The sequence below is a fragment of the Anas acuta genome, chromosome 4, assembly GCF_963932015.1.
Source record: "Anas acuta chromosome 4, bAnaAcu1.1, whole genome shotgun sequence".
Taxonomy (NCBI): Eukaryota; Metazoa; Chordata; class Aves; order Anseriformes; family Anatidae; genus Anas; species Anas acuta.
This window is the reverse complement of record NC_088982.1, coordinates 52,629,061-52,654,276: the sequence shown is the minus strand read 5'-3', so window position 1 is coordinate 52,654,276 and position 25,216 is coordinate 52,629,061. Positions and strand designations below refer to the sequence as shown.

The 25,216-nt window shown below is 35.6% G+C and overlaps 1 protein-coding gene across 1 annotated transcript in view; it reads left to right on the top strand.

Moving 5' to 3' along the window:
* GPM6A (glycoprotein M6A) overlaps positions 1-25,216 on the top strand; it is a 109,416-nt gene that overhangs the window by 59,182 nt on the left and 25,018 nt on the right. The window contains exons 2-3 of the mRNA XM_068681248.1: positions 9,541-9,733; positions 24,210-24,366. Coding sequence (XP_068537349.1) covers positions 9,541-9,733; positions 24,210-24,366 — 350 coding nt within the window. The remainder of the gene's footprint in view (positions 1-9,540; positions 9,734-24,209; positions 24,367-25,216) is intronic.

The window sequence follows — 25,216 nt, the reverse complement described above, 5'->3', positions numbered from 1 at the left end:
CATTATTCAGTTTGTGATTTCTGAATAAGTAAAGACTTATAAAATGTAGATAATACAAATGTAATACTCATCAAGTACTGGTTGACCGTATTCACCGTGGGGCTTGCAAAAACATTGTTAGGTAAAAATCACTGCTGTAAGAAAGAGAAATGTCTGTTATTTTTTTTATGGACGATAAAAGCTATGTATTCCTAAAGCAGCTGTTCACTTTCTGTAGTGACCTTATTTTGAATCACCAGTGTGTTTGATGGGATAATATATTACATTAGAAATCTTTTAAGCTCAAACCTTTTGAGAGAATAAGCAAAAGTCATCTGTACCTCAAAGGCAGACTGGCACACTACCTGGAAATTTTCTTTGGTTTACAAATAAATAAATAAAAACTTTAAAAAAAATGAAAATGTTTTAAATAAGGGAAATCTAATGCAGATATTACACATTATTAACAGAATTTAAGACTGCCTCTGCTCAAGTCCTAATATTTGCTTCATTATACCCCTGGTTTTATTTTGCATATGTCTTGATTTTTGCTTAATTTCTTTTTCTGGAATTACTTCAATGAAATAATTTACAGGAAGGTAGGTATGTTTGGCTGTGAAAAGTGAGATTAGAGAGCATCCCATAGCAGTGGAATAACTGTGAAGATCTACAGAGGAAATATGCTGTATAGCACATCAGTGGAACAGGAGATACATAGTAAATGAGAGCTTATGCATCTAGTTATAATCTAGGGTCATTTTCCTTGATACAGATTTTTATACACTTACTCTTTAAAAATTGTCCCTTCACTGAGTACTTGCTGAAATTACTGTTCCTGCTGGAGTCAGTAATAGATGCTGTTTAACTCTAGTGAGATCTGGCTTAGGTTTTATATGTATTGTCTGTTTTGAAGCCAGACTTAACTTATTTCAAGATCTTGGTAGAGGAATTGGTCAATAATGACTCAATTCAAGTGATTTTTTTTTGAGGTTAATATGATCATTAGAGACTTTGGTTATGACCTGTATGGTTATAGTTGTTATCACTGAAAAAAAGTGAATGGATAAATTTGTATTGAGTAAATCATACCTTTAAATTGTTTATTCTAAATTCATTGCACTTTGATTTCTGTGTTTTATTTGTCTGCAAAACTGTTTATTGATAGATTCAAAAGTTTGTGTTAAATGGGATTAAAGAATTATTTGCCATATAGAGAAATGTAACACACATTCAAAGTTTCACACATTTTCACATACTTATTCTGAAAAATAGACAAAGTGGCATTCATTAGTTTTATGGAACTGTTGTCCTTAAAACTGGTCAGGTCATGACTGGATTATTCAGACAACACAGAAGGTTGACAGTTGTCTGTCCCATCATTGTCTATTCCTTCATCTTATTTTTTTTTTATTATTATTTTTTTTTCTTGAGGTGTTGAAATGACAGTCATATATAAAGTTACTTAATGCTTCCATTAAAAGACTATAGTTTTATTGCCAGACCTAAATGTTCAGAATATTCAAAATTTCAGACAGGAGCTTTCTATGCTACTACTTTTTTTTTTTCTTTTTTTTTTCTTTCTGTTTTAGTTGACATTATTCTGTGCTTTTGGATAATAAATAAAAACTGTGTACATGTTTCATTGAGGAGTATCTCAGTGCTTCGGAGAGGAGTGATGGAATTAGGTAGGTAGAACAAAGGCTGGGGGAAAAGAGGGAGATGAAGCTGCATTTCCACCACTCATCCCACAGAGCAGATGATCCTGCTCTCTCTCAGCTTTGCAGAGAATGAGCATGATTATCTGTTATGGTTGTTTCTCAGGCAAATATGTGTTCAAAGGGATGAAAGTAGGGTGGAGACAGTCTGCAGGTAAAGGGAGCAGATAAAGTCAAAGAGATGATTTTGAGATAAGAACAATGGAAAATAGGAGGATATAGGATCAGAAATTGCCCGTGATGTGGAATAAAAAGCAAGGTCTATGTGATACCAGATGAAAGAAATTCTCACTCACTACCACATCCAAGAGCTCAGTATTTCTGAGATGCAGCATTTCACTGCTATCAGCTAACAACTGCAAAACCTACATGCACTATCAGATTTAGTAGTGGAAAAGTTTATAAAGAATTAGAGATCATTTAAAGCAGCTGAATATTTGGTATTGTCCTTATATACTTATTTCCTCTATGTCCTGAACAGCTGCTGAGAACAAAGTACTCACAAATCCTCTAATTGCATTTTCATTATTTCTGAATGTTAAGCATGTACAACTGTAAATGACATCAGTAAAGTGTGATTTGATCACATAAAGGTCTTATATAAATGTAAGTACTGTGAAAAATCATATTCAAGCTATCCCCATCCCTGGACAGGCTGGATGGGGATCTGACCTAGTGGGTGGCATCCCTTCCTATGGCAGCGTGGTTGGAGTTAGATGATCTTTAAGGTCTCTTCCAACTCAGAGCCATTCTATGATACTATCATGAGGACTACCATGAAAAGTCATTTGCTAAATACCCTATTTGTTCCTCTATTCCACCACCTGAAAGAAAGGGGAAGTTACCTTCTCTAAAAGTTGTAATTTATGATACCACTGAAAGTTTATAGAATGTTCTACTTAAACAGATGAATGCACAGAAAATTCATGGAAGAATGTTCTCTGTATTGCAAGATTTGGATAATGAGCTAAAAAAAAAAAAAAAAAAAAAAAGTTGCTTAAAGCCCAGTGGAACTCAGCCTGTTTGTGAATGAGGAAAAAATAGTGCAGAATCACACATTTCAGTACATGCTACATAGTAGTTTTCCATTTGGGAGAAATAGCTTTGTTCAGGGATGAGGAGGTGGAATTAGTTCTATGAACTCTAAGTGAGAGGGATGAAAAGAATACTTATTTTCTAGTTTTGTGTTCTGTAACATTGCCATTCACTTTATAATGAGAATACAATTCTTAATGTTATATAAAATTAGTTCTCTTACAAATCGTTATTGTTTCCAGCAGATCAAAAACATGGTTATAGGCATCTACAATAGTTTCAGTCATCATCTATGCATTACTGATACATATAACAAGTTTTTAACTTATTTATTAATAACAAATTGCCAATTTATTCACCACACAAATCTAAATTGCATGATATAAAATGTAAATGTAATGGGCAAAGCATTTTAATTGCAATATTTTGTTAGTGTGAAACTTTGTTAGTGTGAAAATTGGACCAAATTATTTGTATCGCATTTTGAGGAATTACTTTCCTTCATTCCCTTTAGCTTTAGAGTGATTTTGAAGCTGACAATTGTTGTGTGTTAACTCAAGCAGTAGTATCTTTTAAAAATAACATAGATTGACCATGTTATACCCTATGGGCTTGTGTGTCAGGAGGGGACTGCTCTGTGTCCATACCTTGAATGCTTATGAACTGTTAGTTTAAGATTTGACTCATTAAACAGCAATAAACCTAATGTACTGAAGAGTATATAACAGCTAATCACAACCCAGTTTTTTGTATATTGTCACAATTGTCAGTGTCCCATAAATATGAGTCTTCATTTATGTTCATAGATTAATTCAAAGGTGTGAGTGAATACGTTTTTATATGTATTTACATCAAAGATTTGAATTAGTACTTTCTCTGGAAATTTTGCATTAGTTCACACTGCAAAATGTATTTGTCCAGGTATAAAAAAAATAATGAAAAAAAGAAAAAAAAAAATCTGAAGCATGTACAGATCCCTACGCCATTCTGCTAAACCATCAGCAGTCAACATTAAGAATAAATTCTGTTGAGCTGTGATTTCAACATCATTAATATTGTCACTATAAAACAGTATCATTGTAGAACCATTCCATCATTCAAATACATATTGTCCCTCAAGCAAAAAGTCTACCATAGAGCCACCACTGAAATTGCCTGTAGTCTTCAAGGCATTATTAAAACTTGAGCTGACTGCCTGAAAAATCTGGAAGGAAACAGAGGCAGAGACTTGATTTTGATATTTTGGAAAAACAAAATTAGGGTTACAGTTTTTTAGGCCTCAATTTTTTCCATTACAACTCCAGGCACTGAATAAAGAATGGGAGTCACTCCTGTTCCTTCTCTGAAAAATAGAAACAAGACAATTTCAAAGCACAGTTCAGATCATAGGTGAGCTCTGAGCTACACAACAGTTTTCATTAGCTGGTAAGTACCTGGTAATAATGGAAGTGTCCTAGTATGTTAAATATGTTAGGAAAAGTCCAGATTGTGTCCACTTTTATAATTATTCTTTATATAGAGCAGACAGGTTCTCATTCTTATTAGATTTTGCAGCTACTTATACAATAAAACTGTCAAATAATATAAATAGGCTTAAGGAAAAGCAGCTAAGATGGTGGCAGTTGGATAAAAGGACAAGGAGATAGGAAGTGTTTTATAGGGGCTTCATTCCAATAAGTTTAAAAAGAAAGAAAAAAAAAGTTATTGGCATAAAAACACTTATAAACTAGTACTGTTTATTGTCACTTATATTTGTGGACTTTAAGTGTTTTCATAGGTGATTACTAAAAAGAACAATTTATTCAAGGATGAGGTCATACTATTTGGACATAGTTGTGATATATATCTGTCTGTCTCCTATTCTGATATCTGTCAGATATTTGTCTCCTATTCTGTCTTTTATTGAAGTTATAGTGTTAATTTGATTTTAAGTTGATGAGACAGGCCACATGTTTGCAGTCAAGCTCATTCTCAATACCTTACCAAATGGAGGTTTGTGTAGTCACCTAAATGGTAACTGAGCCAATTTCCTTGACAAGCTGTGAGATGTGCAGCCAGGAGCTTTCACTTATTTAAGTTCTTTGTTACAATTACAAATGACAGGGTTGGGAAAGGTGGCACTGGTACCTTAAAGGAAGCATACAGCATGTAGGATGATCATTTACCTGTCAAATAATATGAAAAAAAAAAAGTGATGAAAAGAAAGGCTAAATTCCAGTTTGACTAGAAAGGTTGATAAGGCATTTTGCTTTAAACATGTAGTTCCAGTCAATTCAAGACAGCTTTCCCATGTTGCCAAGACTTGTGTAGTAGAAGAGGTACAGAGAGTGGCTCTTTGTGATGTTACCCAGCTAAAGCTTTAAATGCATCTTCACTACATGAAATCTAGGCCTTTGGTCATGACTCATGATGAACCTCTACTGCCAAATCATTGATTCTCTGCTATCACAATAGCTTAGATCTGTGTTCTGCTAAGAAGGGCAAATCATGTAGCCTTCTCTTTTGTTGACATTTTGGTATCTAGTAATTCTTACCATTTTTTAGAAAGATGTCCAAGTACAAAGAATACTTTATCAGAGTACTTTGGTGCCACAGAGGAAACCAGCAAGGTATTTATTCTTAAAACATCTGGCCTGATGAAGGAGTACAGGCTAGTGTGACAGAGTATGAATTTTTGTATTCCCAACATTGATTATTGCTGGAATATGGCTAAGATGAAAGATCCAGTGAAACTGTTGTATCATAAAATGGCTTGTGTTGGAAGGGACCTTAAAGGTTCCAACTTTTAAGGTCCCAACCAGTTCCAACACCCTGCTATAGGCAGGGACACCTCCCACTAGATCAGGTTGCCCAGAGTCCCATCCAACTTGGCCTTGAACGCCTCCAGGGATGGGTCATCCACAGCTTCTCTAGGCAACCTGTTCCAGTGCCTCACCACCCTCATAGTAAAGATTTTTTTCCTTATACCTAATCTAAATCTACCTTCTTTCAGTTTAAAGCCATTACCCTTTGTCCCACCACTACCCTCTTTGACAAAGTGTCCCTCTCCAGCCTTCCTGTAGGCCCCCTTTAGGTACTGGAAGGCTGCTCTAAGGTCTCCCTGGAGTCTTCTCTTCTCCAGGCTGTATAACACCAACTCTATCAGCCTGTTTTTGCAGGAGAGGTTCTCCAGCCCCTTGATCATCTTTGTGGCTCTCCTCTGAACTCATTCTAATACTTCCATGTCCTTCCTGTGTCAGGGGCCCCAGAACTGAACACAGTCCTCTGGGAGGGGGTTGAGAGGTGGGGGGGCTCAGTATGTACTTGTTAATCCCTATTTACTTTTGTAGATATATTCAATTCAATGTGTGTGTATGTATATATATATATATATATATAAATTTATTACTATTCCATGTTGAAAATTATGATAGAACTATGTATATATATTACCCATATCCAAATCTGTATCAGTTTCCCAGGAAGAGAGGCAGTCATTTTTTTTCAGATTTCAGTATAGTTCAGGAGGATGGAACACAACAGAAACATGTTTGTTATCTCTGGGAGAAGTAATGGCATATACGTCACTCCTAATGTAGGAGAAAGAAAGTACCTTTTATTACTTGCTGTGTAAATTGCCATGCTGTGTGCTTGGTAAGAATTAAAACCATGTTTACTAAATTTAGGTGTGTCTTTAATATTAGTTGAAAACTGTCTTTTAAATATCTTTTAGCCCAATTATACATCTTTAATTTGTCTTTGGAAGTTTGTTATATCAAATGATGGTAACACAGAAATTATAGATCTCTGACAGGTGGATTTGCTAAATATAGTTGTTTGAACAGCATAGTTATTCTATTGTGGGCTTCTTGAAATAATATTTCTTCTTTTTGACTGGGAAGCATATTTCATATTAGTACCACTGTGCATTAAAACTGAATTATTTGGAACCCATTTAAGCAATCCATTTGAGATTTAATTACCCTGAATATAATTGAACAAATATGTTGAAGGCATCTGATGAAAATGCAATTCTAATTTATACTTCTGATATAGAATGTACTGTGATAGATTATTAATGATCTTACTGGACTGGGTTTTTTTCTCTAGCAAATACTTTTTTTTTTTTTTTCCAATGTGTAATTGTAACTGGAATTTTGAATAGTTCATAAAAACAAGGGACAGTTCTGGATGAAATTATAGCTAATTTTAAGTAGTGTACAAAAATAACAAAGTCTGTTGCCCTTCTTACGTTTTAGCTGCCATTGTTATCCATGTCTAAGAACAAGAGACTATCAATATGAGTTGAGGGAGTGCATTGGTTTGTTTGTTTGTTTTGTTTTGTAATAATTACACTACTAAAATGCTCTATAACCTACAGTTTCCCACACTTTTCAATGAAAATAATAGTGAACAGAAATAATGTCACAATCTGTACATGCACTTAGAATTAAAAAGGTAGTCTTAAATTGGTTTGCAAAGTAATTCTTTGAAGGTTGTGGTGATGACTGTGCTACTGTTTTCCCATAGAAAAAATATGCTTTCCAATACATTTTTCCCTTTTAACTATTGTTGGCGCTTTCACAAGGAGGTTTTGCAAACGTAAAAGAAAATTTAGGAGAATTAGAAATAGAAAGAAGAATAGAAAGAAGAATTAGAAATAGAAAGAAAATTATTTGTCGGTTATATATCCTGCACTGAGGAGAAAGAGTTCAGATATCACTCAAGCACAAGAAAGGAAATGATTGTGATGATGCGATTTGTGTGGATAATTAGCAAATCACAATCACAACTTCTGCTTCTGCTCAAGGTCTGAATAATTTCTTTCCTTAATGTAGAAAAAAGATCACATAAACAGATGAGGTCAAATTAAGTTTGGCTGGTGCGCTTGGAGGTACGTTAGAATACTTGCACACATACACACAAAAAGTGTAAACTAGTAGCATAGTGCACAGATTTGTCTAGGCAAAGACTGTGTAAAGAACACTTTACAAGCCTTTTAAAACAGAAGTTTATATACCTATACCAAGAGTATTACTAACAACAGACAGTAAAGATTCTACTAAGAGGAGCTGAGGTAGCTGCCTATGAGATCTTCTCTGACTGGATAATGGATGTATGCAATGAAACATTAATTTTGGTAGCTAAATATAGCCAGTATTTGGAGTTCAACATTATCCACTTAAAATAAAATTCCTTGTCTTGTCAAAAACTATGTATTTCGCTACTACATTTTCTCTGTGGAATGACATAAAAAAAATGATCAGTGCAGTTCTTCCTGTTTCAAGTACCAAAGAAGAATGGTACTTTGAATTACTTCCTATCATTTGTGTAGAAATACATAGTCCCAGCAGATCTAGATTTTTGCCTGAGGAAAAATATTGGTAAATTTAAGAATAGTAAGTATAAATGCTGAACTGTATGAGGTTAAATAGGCTCATTTTGCAGAGTAAAAAGTTTGAAAGTACTAGTGCCAGAGGAAAACAAGCATCAAAACCCTATACAATTTTAAAAATCTTTTCTAGCAATTATTTCTGTGTGTTGTAGCTACCTTGTGAATATGGTGTTCAGAGCTCTGAATGGCTGTCACTGTCGTACAGACATATACATACATGGTACAGCTGAGTCACATTCTGTACTGGTGGTTCAAAAGCATTTTGCTAGTTAAAATAGCATTTCTTTTGTTCTGTTATTAAACAGCTATTTTCCCATTCTGAACAGCTTAAAGAAAAGAATTGGAGCAAATGTTACCTACAGCTCATTACCTTTTGTGGTTTATGAATGATACGTGATATCCATTTTAAAATCTGATTTGTAAGATTCATTGCTTTTCTTTAGTTTTGTGTTGGTTTGACAACACTGAAAACTCTAGAATTGCTCATTAAGTAAGTAGTCAGTAGGCCTGTGGAAGAACTAGATAAATGATAAAGGAGTATTTACTCAATGCTGTCTGCTCTACCTCTGCCACAGGTTCCTTTTTGTCTTTTCTGTCCTTCCAGAAGGTAATAAGAAGGGCTCTACAGGATGTAAAAGTTGTTATGGAACTGGAGAGATTTGGTAGAGATTTTGCATTTGTGAAGCTGCTTGTCAAACTAGGCAAAGTAGTGCCAGAAACCTGAGCATGCATGCTGGGGAGAGGGTTTGTTGTGGAACTAAGCATCAATTTAGAGATCGATGGCTGGAGGAAGGGTTGTCCTGGTCTAAATCAAGAGCAATTGCCCTCACTTAGTAAGGTAAATGAGTGGCAAGAAAATTCAGCTTCTACAACTGTTTCTTAATCTGTGCCGTTTGAGTGCATATCTTCATCTATTATTGTGAGGTATTCCAGAAAGTGAACACTTAGTTACACCCTCAAAATGGTACTATGGGGTGGAGAAATTCTGTTGTCGGTATGTGCAAATGAAAGACATGGAGTAAATCTATGGTGATGGAAGGAATTGGATAGGACACTCTCTGTGGTTCCCTATTATTGAGGAACCTCCTCAGTAATCCAACAGCTGTATTGTGAATATTGGAATAGCCTGGAACTGACACTAATCTGCTCTGAGAAAAAACATGAAACTGTACAAGGAACTCACTATTTAAAATTTCATGTTAATCAGCTGGTCTTCTACATTTAATAGGTCAAGTATCAACTGAGAAAACTCAAAAGTTCAATTAACATTTGTCCTCTCACAGATTTTTCTGAAATGATGGATTATTATACCTGATCAAAACTCTCTTCACTTTTCAGAAGCATTTCTCAAAACAAAAAGGTTTTTTCTTTTCTTTGTCTTTATTTTTTTTCCTTCCTTGTTAGAATATGTTAACGTACAACTTTCTTTTCATGTAGGGTGCTTTGAATGTTGCATCAAATGCCTGGGAGGTATTCCCTATGCATCTTTGATTGCTACCATCTTGCTGTATGCTGGCGTTGCGCTGTTCTGTGGTTGTGGACATGAAGCACTTTCAGGAACTGTCAACATTCTGCAAACCTACTTTGAGATGACAAGAGTTGCAGGAGATGTTATTGATGTCTTTACCATGTAAGTTAATTCTTTATTTTATTTTTTTCCTTTTCTGTGAAAACTGCTGAAAAATTCCATGTGGCATATAAATTTAACTCAAGAAATTTTGTTGTAATGAAAATTGTAGAATTATTTAATGTTGGATAAGCTCAGATGAAGTTTTGATAGAGCTGATTTTTTTTTTTTTTTGCTAATTACAAGCAATTTTTAATGCAATTTACTATCATTTAATACTAAGAGTACTTCATATATTGACAGGCCTGTTCCATACAACATGTTTGTTTTTATCCTGTGATAATTATTTGCTGAAACGCGTAAAATTTTCTACTCTGCAGTCCAAGAAAATGAAGCAGGAGTGTATAACAAGTAACAGATCAATTTTGGGAATAAATGCAACAGGGAAGTGACTGAAGTGTTGTGCAGAACCTTACTGCTTGTAGTGTCAAACTTTTGTTGCCTCTGGTTTTCCTAGAATTCATCTGTTTTGAAGCTTTCATGCTTTTCTACTCTTGAAACTTATTTATGGAAGGCCTTTGTGAAAATTTTTCAATGTGACTTTTGTTGGGAGTCTCCTTCACTTAAGTAAATTAATAGCATTTAATAAAGAAGTTTACTCTAAACATTATCATCGTATTGTCTCGCTCAAATGTGATTTTCCTGTGTATTTGAAATCCAAATTCCTATCTGGCTGCTAATATTCCTAACTAAAGTGGAAGAATCCTACCCACACTTTTGTAAGCATTTTCCTTATATGTTTTTTGGAGAAGTGATTTGATCATCCATCAAAACATTGATATCTTGCAATGGATACTTCCATGTAATCTCAGGGCTTAGCTGTTGTCAAAAGTCAAATCAAATACAAGAATTACTGGGAAAGTCATAGAGAAACTGAATTTTATAATGGTAAATGTATGGTATAAATCCATCTTTCATCCATATCCCGAATACTGTGCACAGTTCTTGTCCCCCCAAATTTGATACACCACAGAAAGCAAAAAAGAATGATTAGAGTTCTGTAATAGAGGCTATATAGTCAAACATTAATTACACTAGAGCTAGAGGAAAGGTGAGTAAGAGGTCTGTAAATGTCCTGAAGGAAGTAAGGATGTATTGTTTCTCTTCCAGTACAAGAAGTAGGAGGTATCAGAGGAAACTAGCAGGTGTCAGGATCAAAAGGCAGAAGAAGTGATGTTTTTTCAATTGTATAGCAGACCTGTGGAACTAACTGGGTACTGTGGATGCCAAAATCTTATATGGTTTCAAGGGAAATCTTGGAAATAATGGATAATCTTGGAAAACAAATCCATTGACAGTTTCTAATGGCATATAGACTTATCCAGCTCAGGAAGTCCCAGATGCTGAAAGAGCAATGCGGAATTATCCTATTGTCTTGCCAGTTATTACTCTTTTATATCCATTGTTTCAGATAGGAAATTGAATAAGAGATGTGTACAGTCTGACCTGGTTCCACTGTTTTCATGATGTATCACATTTCATGAATCTGAAATCTCTTGACTTGTGCAGTGCTATGTCAACATCCTTCACAAAGCTTCTTTGTGAACCCTAGCAATATTTGTGGAACTAGTAGCCAGAAGGAGGGATTTACTAAATAAGTACATGACTGCTTCACCACATGCAAATTTCTTCTGTCTAGGACTGAGGAATTTAAATGTTCTTGTATGATAATATATCAGGTTGATGGGAAGTATGTGACTTCTGCTTTGAGCTTGTCATTTAAAATAATGGGTCTGACTTGACTTGGCAGCTAAGGTTCATTGTTATCCTGAATGAAAGATCAATCTTCTTACTAGGCTCTAACTTATTTTATTAGTCCCTAGGAAGCCATTAGTGCAGAACAGCCACAAATTGATGCTTTCTCTTTACAGCAAGTTTTCTAGCTTCCCTCTATCAAATAATGAAAATATCAAACTGGAGATATTGTTCAAATTTCACTGGAAATGATTAGCAGAGCGTAAAGGTGATTTTTTTTTTCCTTATCATTTAGTTATTTGGCATTTCCAGGAGCTTTTTGGTTTGTCCATTTGTTTACTTAAAGACTTACTAAAACAAAATATTTATTTGAAAGATATACTGGGATCAAAAGATCAGTTTATTCATTTGTGAAAGATATCTCTAAAATTATGTCTTAAAGGGAGGAGAAGGTAGTATTTTTAAAAGCAGATGAGCCATTGTTGGTAACTGGATAAACTCTAGGAAATATGCAATTGTCAAATTTTTACCGGCTTAAACAGATAGTACTCTGCTTTATAAATAGTACTGTAGGGTGATGCAGTGCTTGTTATTTTGTCATAACTCTTGATTAACAGTTGGAAATGCAAAAGCCCTGCAGTAACTCTATTCTTTTGAAAGGCCGAAAAGTAGAAACAAATGGTGCAGTTTCTACATTCTTAAAACTATGCATACTTAAATGGAAAAGCAACATTTTTTTTTCTGTTTACAAATAATAGGAATAAAAAGATCTAACAGGTTGTGATATTAAATTACACTTAGGTTATGTAAGCCATTTTGTCTCTTAATGTTTCTGCTGCTCTGAACTGTGTCAGGCTGACCTGAAGCCCGTCCCTCAGTGATAAACGTGTGAGAGAAATGCTGCAGTGGAGTGAAGCGTGTTAGATTCTGTTTCATCATGCTAATGGTTGCTGTCTATATATATTTATTAGCATGGTGGATTTCAAATGTCATTCAGTATAAAAATCAATCCATATCTGAGAACTACTTGTGCAGGTGGTAAGAGATAAGGGTTTTTTTTAGCTGTGACCACAACTGTGTTTGTTCTGAGCTCAATAACAGCTCACAAAGCATCCTTTATCTTTGTCAATATAGTTACTCATTGCAATTTAAAAGAAGGAGCAGACCCCTATAGAGAATGGAGCTTCTCTCTAGAGAATAAGCAAAGGAGGTCTGAAGCACACTTGATGTGCCTGGAAAGAAAAGCCAAAGTACAACAAAGCATTCAGAAAGGTCAGTGTCACAGTAACAGCAGCAAAAACTCAGTGTCAGGGCCATGAGGGCCCAGCCTCCCTTTACCCTACCCATTTCAACACAGCCCTTGGTGCCTCACAGGGACACTTGGTGATGGGGCTAGGGCTGCCCCCAGGAGGGGTGCTGGGATGGGCCTTGGCCACAATCCTGCCCTACCAGCCCCATGAGAAGCAGCTCATGGCCCCCATCCCACATAGTATTCTGATGCTTGGGAAGGGTGGAATTAATTTAAAACCTATAATGAGGCCTTCAAGTCCCCTTGGAGGGACCTGCCCTTGAGGCTTCAGCCAATAGCAGCAGCCCTGTGAGGCAAAAGAGGCAGTCTGAGCACTAGCTCAGCAGAGCATACATGTTTTTTCCTTCCAGATTCATGAACCCTCAGTCAGGTTGTACATATCAGCTGCATTTCATATTTGCTTTGAAAATATTAATGAGCAGCATATATTCATAATTTTGAAAGATTAAGAGTGGGTTTTCCAGGTGGTTTTAAAATTCCTTAAATACCAGACAGTTAAACTGATTTCCTCAAGTTGATGATTTCCCAAGTTAAATTATGGAGTAATCATTGTTAATACTTTAAGATACTGGAAACATCCTGCAGAGATGCTGGGTAGGGTAGAAATAGTGCTTTTATAGCAATGGGTTACAGTAATGAACTCCCTTTTGAACACTTGTTTGGAAAACAAACAAAAAAACAGTCTTGGTCTATAATATGGTTCTAAAACCAATAGGTTCTAAAAAGTAACAAGGATTTTGTAAAAGCAATTTTGTCTCAGAGTACTGGATTACAGACTGATTTGAAATTCTTCAAAGTGGTGTGGGTAAATCAAATATTCTAAACTCTTGGAAATTAAGAGAAATCAGAAGTATTAAAATACATGTACATATTGTACAAACAGGTAGTCCTTACAGATAGAGAATATCTTCAAAAATCACAGAGCTGAGGGTAGATCTTCACTCTTTACAGTCATTTCTAAATGTGTGGACCTTTAATAAATTGGATGTTTACTGAAAACCAGAACAAAACACTTTGAATTGTCAGTGAGTGGACTTTTGATAAGGACTACCTTCTATTACATCGCTTCATTGGTTTCTGAATCATTTTTGTGAAACTTCATTCCCAGACTTCTTCACTATCAACTTTATAACTTTTTTAGGGGATACATTATTTTTTTTTCCTCTTTTTTTTATTTATTTTTTCCTCCAACTGAAGAAGTTCAGGGAATTAAAATACAGAAGTCACAAGCTGTGTTTGGGACGCAAATTCCTTCAAGTGAAAGTAGAGTGGATATTTTAGCTCCTTGTAATTCAGAGGGATTCTAAGAACATAAGTATGGTGGTTCAATTTACCCTTAAAACTGCCTTTAAAATATTTTAACTCTAAGGTCAATGGTTTATGTTGCCTGCTCTGGAATTTAACAACCCTGTAGGCTTCACTGAAACTGGAAAATCTGCTTCAGGCAGATGTGGTGTTCAGTCATTTCTCTGCTGGCTTAATAAACTGCATTGAACAATGTATCTGTGAAGTAATGGATGCTAGGTTCACTTAATAGCTGACTTAGATAAGATTCCAAAGTCAGGAGAAATTGATGGACAATTGTCCAAAACTATATTGTATGAACTCAATTGTCATGTTTTTCTGGTGTTTGGAGCAAATTTCAGAAGATAGTTTTAGGCAATAAGCAGCACAAGGTATGTTTGTTGTATATCCCAATAGCAACTTTTCACAGCTCTTTCTTTTTAGTGTACAGGGCCAGCTGGTGCCATCTGTCACGTTTGTGATATATAGGCCACGAAACAAGGGAATCATGCTCTTAGAGTAGAAAATGAAGAAACCTTCCTGACAGTATCATTAGCAACATTTTCCTACTACAAGTAGAACTAATTCAGGTCATTGTAAATTCACTTCCTTTTAAAGGTGCAATACCAAACAGTATATTAAATGAAGTTACTATATGAAAATCTGTATTCACTATTCTCACTATTGGAACTGCTATAGATACTCCACAGGAGCCATCTTCTTACAGCTAAAAATTTCCTTCTTTTCAAAATGCAGAAGCCCCAGATTTGGTTGTCGAAGTGTCCAGGTTTGATGGTTGTTAATAACTAGCTGGTGTATAGTCATCGTTTATTAAAAGGATATTGCCTAGTAAAATAGTGTTTGCAGCTGTTTTGATTTGAGGAAGAATAAGAGCACTCATGGAAGCTTTTATATCTACCCCTTACTGTTTGAAAACAGTGTTTTTTCAGGTAGATGAAGGAACGCTATTCTGATCTTCTCTTTGTGTTGGTTTTGCAGTTATCACAAGTTAAATATTGGTACCACTAAAAGTAGTCTTTTTGTCATTAATATTGCCTTAATATTAATGGAATACTGTAAAAAATATTACAGAGAGATCTGCAGTAAAGATTAGCTGATATGAAATACGTTTATAAATATTTGCATTAGATCATATGATATTTCTGTTTTAGTCATCTATTTAGCATGCAGTAATACTGTTTTTCCCTATACATGTTTGTTCTGTTACAAAAGTCCAGTGCTTAAATTTGTTATAAGCTTGTTATATATAATATATGTATATATTATATATTTATATTATATTTATGTATATATTGTATTTATTCATATATATGTATATTTTATCTACATAATGGAGTTGTAAGTAGTATCAGCCCTACAGAAACTGATGGGTAGACCATGCTTGGTGCTAATGTCTTGTTTGTACTATACTCATTTCATTTATTTTGGATGAAGTCATGTCTTATACAATGCACTGAACATCCATTAGCAGCTGGAGTTCAGAAGGAGCACTCCTGGAGCATATATCCTATTTAGTTTCATTACAAAGGAATCTATACTGTACACTCTAAAACACAATGAAAATCATATCCCAAGAAGTGGGGACATCTGAGGGACTCACAGTAAAAAGGAAAAAAAAAAATCAATTTCTGAGCCAAAACATTAGTGGGGGTGAGCTCATAATCCCTACTGCTGAAAGTCTGAAGGTTGACCTTCACTCAGGTCAGCAGTAAAAATGCTAATAAGGCTGATAAGAATTCCCACTAACAGCACTGTGTGAGGTCTTGTGTCTGGATTCTGACTGTGTGTAGGAGAATGCAATTGTTTCTGGAAGGAAGGCCTATCTTTGACCTATGTACCTTGTTAGTTTTTTATAATTTGGAACCACCAATGAGAGCACAATATCATTGAAGGTTGCATTTTCCATTCAAAAGAATGCAGTTTACTTTACTTAGGAGGACACTATTTCCCTGGAATAGTTCAGTCACATGTAGAAAGTAAAACAGCGTATTAAGGGTTAGATGCAAAACATAGCAGTCCAGATCTGGTATCATTTAGTAGATGTGTCAAATATGACAAAACACACCAGCACTTGAGAATATGACCTTCTCAATCAGTGATTAAAAGTAATGTTTGCTACATATGCATCTATATTGTGTAGCCTAATGTTCTGTTAAAAGCAAAATCAGTAGCTATGTAAATAAAGTGTGGTATTTGGAAGGTACCTGAAAAATGCGCTTCTCATTTCATCAAACAGTTGAATAATGGAATTCTTAGCAGCACATGTTAATAACAGCAGCGAATACACAAAGAATGTTTTAGTCTTCATCGGTGCCAATACAGTCCACTGCTTTAAGCAGTCAGATGTATTATTTAATTTTTGTTAAGCAGATTTTTTACTTGGTTGTCTTGAATTTAGATTGACTGTTATCACTGCGTGCCTGTGATTTGAAGCATTTGCAATAGGCCTTTCTGAGCAGGCAGTTCATCTCCATATGACTTTTTAAAGCAATTTTATTTCCATTTAGTCCTAATTTACTTTATCCAATTAATCTTACAGACATAAAATGGAAAATGTATATACCTATGTAATGTGCATATTGCTATATCCTTTATGTGCCATGAAAAACTAAGACAACTGGTCTTTGTGCAGAAGATTTGAAAAGAGTAGAATTAACCATTACCATGCCAATCTAGAGTTTTAGTATCAAGTTATTGGTTTTATCCTATTACTATTTACTGCACATGACTCCAAATTTACATTTGTCATAATGAAACAGAAATCCTGTGTTAGGATTTGCTATGTCTTTTTGTGCTATGTTCCTATGGAAAGTTGAATGGGAATTCAATATCCACAGTGTACAACACCATATAATCATAGAATCATATTCAATTCTTCTGGAAGTCTGCGTGTTGCTGTGCACTGATTCCAATCTATTTTTGTCCTTCTTCAGGCAAAGAGGGTTCCAGATTTCCTCTGTAGTAATCATCTTTAAAATTTTTTCCAAGTAGTTTTGCTAGAGGTGAGAAGATGGAACAAGCCTTGATTATCAGAAACAACTTTGACACCCATTCTAATCCACGTTATAGTCAAGACTTTGTGTTTTAGTCTCAAACAGTTAGTGTTCATTGAAATTCTTAAATAAACATTTAAAGATCCTTTCTTGTTCCAAGAACATTACAGTATTCAAAGGGCAGAAATATGGTTTGTGCTGCTATTACTCCTCTTCCATTAGGCTGTGAATTCTGCTGCTTTTGGAAGTGTTCCTTGAAATCTCAGCTCAACTGTCCATTTCCTATTAAGGAAGCAACCAACAAAATTTTAGAGTAGAATGACTTTGTGTAGGAATGCAGAATTCTACCCTGAGTTGTACACACACAACATATATTCACAAATTAATCTGTTAAAAACAGTGGCACATGGCTGCTATTCAGAGTAAAATAACAAAATTTGACATTTGCAGAATGCAAGTGTCTTGCATATTCTAAAATTATGGTCTTTTCCTTATGTAGTCCTAACAATGTGCTTTATCTTTGAGCAAATTTGCATATGATATTATGCAGAAGTTCTTCCAGAAATACAGAACTAGAAGACATACTACTCAACCTGTTTTCTTTTTAGTGAATGTTATTTCTTCCTTAAACAAAAATAAATACTCTTAGGCCTTCATTGCTCTTATCTTTTGTCTGCTCTTAATTCTTTCTACTTCTATCATTTTCCTACAAACTCTAATTGAACATCTTATATTCCAATTTTGTTCTCTTCCCACCTGTATTTTAGAAGTTTAGATTTTTTATTAACCTAATCTCTGAAAAATCCCTTAAGGAGCTGTGCTGACATTTTCTTACCAGTTTCATTTTTCTGTTCTCCATACTGAGGATATTTTGGTCTCTTACTTCATTTATAGTGAGTTTTTTAGTCTTACTCTGCACGTAGTACATGACTATTAACCCTTCTTTCTCCCTGCTGACTGTATATTTTTATTCAAAAAAGGAAAAAATTTCTGCTTGTCTCCTCCCTTTGCTAACAATTCCCCTGTGCTTCATGGTACTATCTTATTTGCTTAAACTGTTTAAGTGAATAGTATCTTAAATTTATGTTAAGAAATTAAAAACTTCTATGAGCCATGACTTCTGCAGATCTTGTACAAACATTGCTTACCCTTTATATCTTTTATATTTTCAAAAAACACATTTGCAAAACTGATTCTAAAAGCTGGAGATAGCCTGAGGAAGCAGGTTGCTATCTCAGTCTCTCAGCCTTTTAGGATCAGTATGTCTGGGGGCAAAAGGATCATCACAAAGGCCAGTTTTTCTTTCTTACAGAGTAACAGAGATTAGTGTGCATTCTAGGTGTGAAGATTAAAGTTCCTTGTGATGGGAAAAAATAATAATAAAAAATAGGAAAACTGACTGACACTAGTGGTGATAATTACAATCAGTACTCATCTTTCTAAACTGTCTAGTCCAGCTATAAAAAAAGCTGCAATGTTAAATTAGAAATTTTATTGTGATAATTTAACTAGCTTTTTAGTGTCTTTGATAGCTTTGGTACTTTTCTTATTTTAAAATTATTATATTGAAAATATGTATAATTGTCTGAATGTACTTGCATTCACTGAATATACATACAGTTTGGTGTCAATTACATGCACCTGTGGAATCTGAATGACATTATCTATATTTGGAGAATTTGTTATAGATTCAGGAAGAGAAATATGAAGCAGAATTCTAAATGCTAAAAATCTGCTTCCACAGTAATATCTGGTATACTGGTGGGCTAGACCATTCAAAACTTCTGATACATTCCAGCTGAAATGTACACATACATTGTTCAAATAAAAAGGTTTTCTGGGCAGCAGGAGCATCACGTGTCATAGATCAATTTTGGTGGTTGTTGTTGCTCTTAATTGAAAATAAGTGTCTGGAATGTGTTCATATTTTAACTAAATTAGAGAAAAGTGTCCCTAGATAATATGTTGATTGTTCCAAAACAATATTAAATAATTTTGATACAAAAGTATATAGTGGTGTGCAGTAGTTAAGTGCCAATCTTTAGCACTGAGGGTGTAAAATGTACCATGATTAGACTGAATAGTGTAAAGGCTTCAGGGTTCTTAAAATTGTAATACATTTTGGAATTAAAGGTCAATGTTAACTGTTCTTCTTGGCTTATCTGTTGGGGTAGTAAACACATTTATTATAGTGGAGCAGTACTGATTTACTCCAGTGAAGCAACAAGTTTCTCAAGCTCAAAACATTACTTCTAGACATAGTTAACATGAGCTAGTTTTGAATATTGAAATGCACTTATAACAAGATGGAATAATTACTTATGTGTTCGTTTGATTAAAGGAGTCTCAACAACAAAATAACTATTTTTTTTTAGCACTCTCCACAAAAAAGTCTTCTACTCAAAGACAAGATCATTCATCAATTAATCTTATTGCTTGCTGATATCTTTTTCAATCTTGTATTTGTCAAAGCGCCATAAAAATACTCAGTAGGAAATTTGTCACATTCATCTCTCTGAGAATGTTTTTACTCACCTCTGACTTGTCTCTGCTGGGATAGTCTACTATGTACTCAGTGACAACCTGTTCATTAAGATATTAGCACTTATGGCTGCCATCAGTGACTACAGTTGAGGAATAAATATATCATTATTTAATAACCACAGGACTCCAGCATTTAGTGAATAAGTATGCAAGATTTCTTATTGTTCTTCTCAGAGTATCCTTAGTATTCACCTGATGTATGTCTTTCCAATACTATCAGAAGCACAGAATTTACCTCTATAATTTTGTCTCTGCTTTCTTTGCTTGTTATATACCTCTTTCCTTCCACTCCAGCCTGCACAATTGTGAGCTGTGCTTGTCCTTCTGCTTTGCCCTTGTCCATCTCACCCACTGGCTTCTGTTCATCATTCATTCTGCCCTTTACCTCCCTGGTTACTCTGGGGCTTCATCTGCAGCATTTGGGGCTTTACTAAAACATAGATGGCAATTAATCTCCCTGAGTTCATTCACAAAGAATTACATTTTATAAACTATTATAATTTCACTGGAAGATCAAAGTTTATGTGAACTTATGTGCAGCATTAATATAAATGCTGCAGAATACTTTAATACCAACACTGTCTTCAAAACTAATATGTGATTAACTTGTTACTGTTTTAATATATTTTCTTTAAATATAGCATTCTTAGTAGTTATGTTGCAATGCAATTCTATCTGACTTCTTAAAAGGTAGTGGAGTGAATATTTCACTCCTGTTGTTTATTTTTTTCTCTTTACATCATGTGAGATCTTTTCTCCTTGCAGTAAGTCTGGCTGTTTCATCTCGTGTAGCCTGATCAGTGGAGATTTTCCTACTTGTCTCTGTAGAGAGTATATCAGGAAGAAATTGATTTCTATATTTGGTTAGTGTGTAGCTAATTATATTTTCCTTGTAGAAGGCTTAAATGAAAGTTATTCCTTTAGTAGCACATAAGGCTGAAGAAAAAGCAGAGATCTTTTGGTACCCTTTTTGTTATGAGCAGCTCAGTGGGAGGCTCAGCACAGATGGTTTAAAGAGCTGCTGCAAGGACTGTGAAATAGTCTCTGGACTTCTCCAAAGCCTTAATCCTGTTAAGGCAATGTTGGCTTGTATTTTCTACAGCACTGAGCACGCTGAGGTCTGTGAGGAGCTGTTTGTGGCATAACCCCCCATACTTCAGCCTCTGATGGAGGTCATGCTTTATAAGGAGTATAATATAAGAGTTGGAAGAGATCCTATGGCATAGTCACAAAGTTGCTGTTGGTTTCCTACAGTAACTTAACTTTTGTCAGTAATGGGAAGATAGGCTCAAAACATAATTTCACTATTAAAACAGTGTTATACCAGCTGAATTAATATAATCTTTGCATCATCTAATACTGTCAACAGTGCTAAATTTATTCCACCATCTTGAATAGTTTCTGTATCTATTCCATACAAATATCAACTTACCCTGGTTTTCACTTGTCTATAAAATGAAGAGTGATGTGGAAAGAAGCTGAAAGGACTTTGTTATTGGGAAATAAAAGAAAAAAAACGTATTCTTTCTTATTCCTAGAACCTGTCTGTTATTGCCCTGTGAAAAATGCTAAAACAGATGCTAACAGCATTCATTTATTATACATTCCATCCCACCCCTCACCAGCTAGGTCATAAGTTTAACTGAGTTTTTATGAGAATAAAGCAAGCTTAAGATGCATTCATTGAAACTTTTGTCACACTTCTACATCTGTAATATCAACTGAAAACTTGAATCTGACTTTGAATCTCTTGAAAACCATTCAAATTCGAAGATATGTTAATGGGCTGTCCAGCCTTGTTACTATAAATTGTGTGTTGAGAGTTATCTCTCTCAATACAGTAGTAAAAGGAATACTAGAGAAAATGTGGGCCCACTTTACCTTAGTTGAGGAGGACTGGATTAGAGGTCATTTAGGCAAACTTGATGTGCACAAATCCATGGTCACTGATGGGATGTACCCATGAGTGCTGGGGGAGCTGGCAGATATTATTGCTAAACCACTCTTCATCATCTTTGAAAGGTTATGAAGGGGTGCCTGAGAACTGTAAAAACAAAACAACAACAAAAAACAACAGTCCCACTCCAGTCTTCAAAAAAAGGCAAGGAAGAGGATCCAGTCAGCCATTCCTGGAAGGGTGATGGAACAGCTCATCCTGGATGTCACCTCTAAGCATGTGAAGGAAAGAAAGGACTAGTCAGCATGGATTCATCAAGGGAAAATCATGTTTAACCAACCTGATAGCCTCTATGATGGAATGACTGGCTGGGTATATGAGGGGAGAGCAGTGGATGTTTTCTACCTGGACTTCAGCAAAGCTTTCACTACTGTATTCCACAACATTCTCATATGAAAGCTCAGGAAGTATGGGTTAGATGAGTGGACAGTTAGGAAGATTGAGAACTGGCTGGATGGCAGAGCTCAGAGGGTTGTGATCTAGTCTAGTCTAGTTGGAATGCCTGTAGCTGGTGGTGTCCCCCAGCAGTCAGTACTTGGTTCAGTCTTGTTCCATCTATTCATCTATTACCTGGATGAAGAGTCGGAGTGCACCATTGGCAAGTTTGCTGATAATACAAAACTAGGAGGAGTGGCTGATACCCCAGAGGGATGTGCTGCCATTGAGAGGGACCTGGACAGGCTGGAGAGATCGTCAGAGAACAGCCTCAAAGGCAAATACAGGGTCCAGCACCTAGGGAGGAATAAGCCCATGAACCAGTACAGATTGGGGGCTGACCTGATGGAAAGCAGCTCTGTGGAGAAGGACCTGGGAGTTCTGGTGGACAGCAGGTTATCCATGAGCCAGCATTGTGCCCGTGTGGCCATGGCCATTGGTATCCTGGAGTGCTTTAGGAAGAGTGTTGTCAGCAGGTCAAGAGAACTGCCCCTCTCCTCAGCCCCAGTGAGGCCACACCTGGAGTACTGCATTCATTTTTGGGCTCTCCAGTACAAGAGAGACATAGAGACTAGAGAAGGTCCAGCAGCGGACTATGAAGATGAGTGGGGGGACTGGAGCATCTCTTTTATGAGAAAAGACCAAGAGAGCTGGGTCTATTTAGCCTGGAGAAGAGAAGACTAAGAATGGTTCTTATCAATGTATACCAATATGCTATGGGAGGGTGTCAAGAGTATTGGGCCAGATTTTTTCAGGGGTGCTCAGCAACAAGATAACAGACAAAGGGCACAAACTGAAACAGAGGAAGTTCCATCTGATATGAGGAAAAATATCTTTACTGTGAGGGGGAGAGAGTGCTGGAACAGCCCAGAGAGATTGTGGAGTCTTTTTCTCTGAAGGTATTCAAAACCTGTCTGGACATGATACTGTGCAATGTGCTCCAGGAGACCCTGTTTGGCAGGGGGTTTGGACTAGATAGATCCTGAGGTATCTGTCAACCTCAACCACTCTGTGACTCTATCTTTTGGGTGACAATTAAAAGTGTGATTCTAAAGAACTGTTATTAAATAATTCTTTTCATAACAGCTAAGATATTGATCTTTATGTCTTGAGAAACTCAGTTTGGGTAGTTGTTTGAAGCATGTCAAAATTCATCTTGTAGGTCTCTGGCTTTTTTTGCATCATACTTGTAAATAAGCTGTTTTATCTTGACCTGGACCATATGACTGCAATTACTAACACCTTAAGCCTGCACATTACTGCTGCCATATCATGTGGATAAACCAAAAACTCACCTTGGCTAGTTTTTTAGAGAAATCCAAGCATGAAATATTGAAAACTGGTGATCCAAGGCAAAGGTCACAGATTTTTTCCAAGCTTAGAAAATACACTTAGAGAAGAGAGGTCCTTTCAAGTATCTCTTCACAAATCTTTGTCATGAGAGAACATTTAGTAGGCAGCATCTCCTTGTAGGAGTCATGAACTTCTGGACAGTGCTAGGCAGGACAATCAGCACAGCCCAATTAATTTTCTTTTTAATATCTTTAGCCTTCTGGGCTCTGAATGCCGTTCTTCCATTTCTTGACCTTTGGGTCCGTGAAATAATGTTTTTAAAGCCTCATTGTATGAGAATGTCAGATGATCTGACCTTACTGATTTTGAGAAACATGTTTCTGGTTTGAAGTTAGGGATCTCTTTTAAAGACTTCATTATTATGTGTCAGACACTTTGTCTGTTGGGTAATAAGCAGAAAGATAATAATGAGGAGAAGATAGCAGTGATTGGCATTGCAACTTGAGAACTACCTGTACACATAGTAAGATTTATTGAAGACTGTGACAAAATACCTTGTCTATAATGAAGTCAGACCTCAGTGCTAGGTGCACTGTGTGACTCAAGGGATGTGCCAGGTGCTTGTTTCCTTTTTCTTTTGTTTTAACTTTGCCACTTTATCTGATGAAAAATATATTTTTTTCAAATTATTCTGACAAATTGGTCTCTAACCTACACAAATCATCTTTTAACTTTTTAAATTAAATGTCCCATTTTTTTTCTATCAATGTTATTTTATTCCAAAGCTCACTCCTGCCCTCAGCTTCAGCTGTTATTATAGGAAATCAGTGCTTAGGCTGACTCCAGAGTAGAAACGTTGCTGCTTAGAATCTGATTAATTCACCCTGAAATTTCAGAGTCAGCTTTAAACAGTTATGCAGATAAATAACTTTTGCTGTTCCTATACAGGATTGACATCTTCAAGTATGTGATATATGGTGTAGCAGCTGCATTCTTTGTATATGGCATTTTGCTGATGGTGGAGGGATTCTTTACAACTGGTGCCATCAAGGATCTCTATGGGGATTTCAAAATCACCACTTGTGGCAGATGTGTCAGTGCCTGGGTAAGTGGATAAGACAACTTTTGTACTTACAACAATTTCATCATGATTTGTATGTTTGTAGTGCATTGTGATGTTATTCATTTTTATTTCTTTAATATTTTCTGATACTTCAGTGGTAGCAGCACATTGCTATGAAGAATCATAGCAATGGATAATAGAGTATTAGAAGTGCTCTCTATACTGGTTAATCAGAAAGTAACTATAGTTACTTAGGAATAAATTAATTCTAACATCTGATTAGGAAAATGCGTTCTCAGCAATATAAGCTCGTTGGGCCACAACCAAAAAGTTTATGATGCCTTCATCTGTAGTAGGCAAGAAATATTTTTCTTACTAATATTTTCACTTTTAGTTTAGAAATCTTGCCCATTCCTCTTTAGGACGAGTTGAGTCCTGTCATCAAGTTTTGTTTTGTTTTTAAGTGAGAAAGAGCCTAGTATTTCCTCCTATATTATCTCTGGTTTGAAGATACCATTCACTTATGACACTGGAATACTTCATTCCAAAAATTCTAATTTGAACTTAAACGAAGGTTTCTCAAAGTGAAATGGCTGACTATTTGGGCCTGGGATTATTTTAAGATCTCCAGGTGGGCCTGTAGAATATCAGGTAAGTTATTACAAAATTATTTATTTATTTATTTATTTATTTATTTATTTGGTGTTTGAGTATTCTGCATCTCAGGTGAGAGGCCTGGACACTTGCTAGCTGTTGGAGCTGGATATTTCTGCAAAAAACATCAGTATCATTACGTCATATGTTCTGATGCAAGATAAATGGTTAAATGTAGCCAGCTAGCTCTGGGTGTTAAGGTACACTGGACAGCATGCTATAATAACAATAACAATAC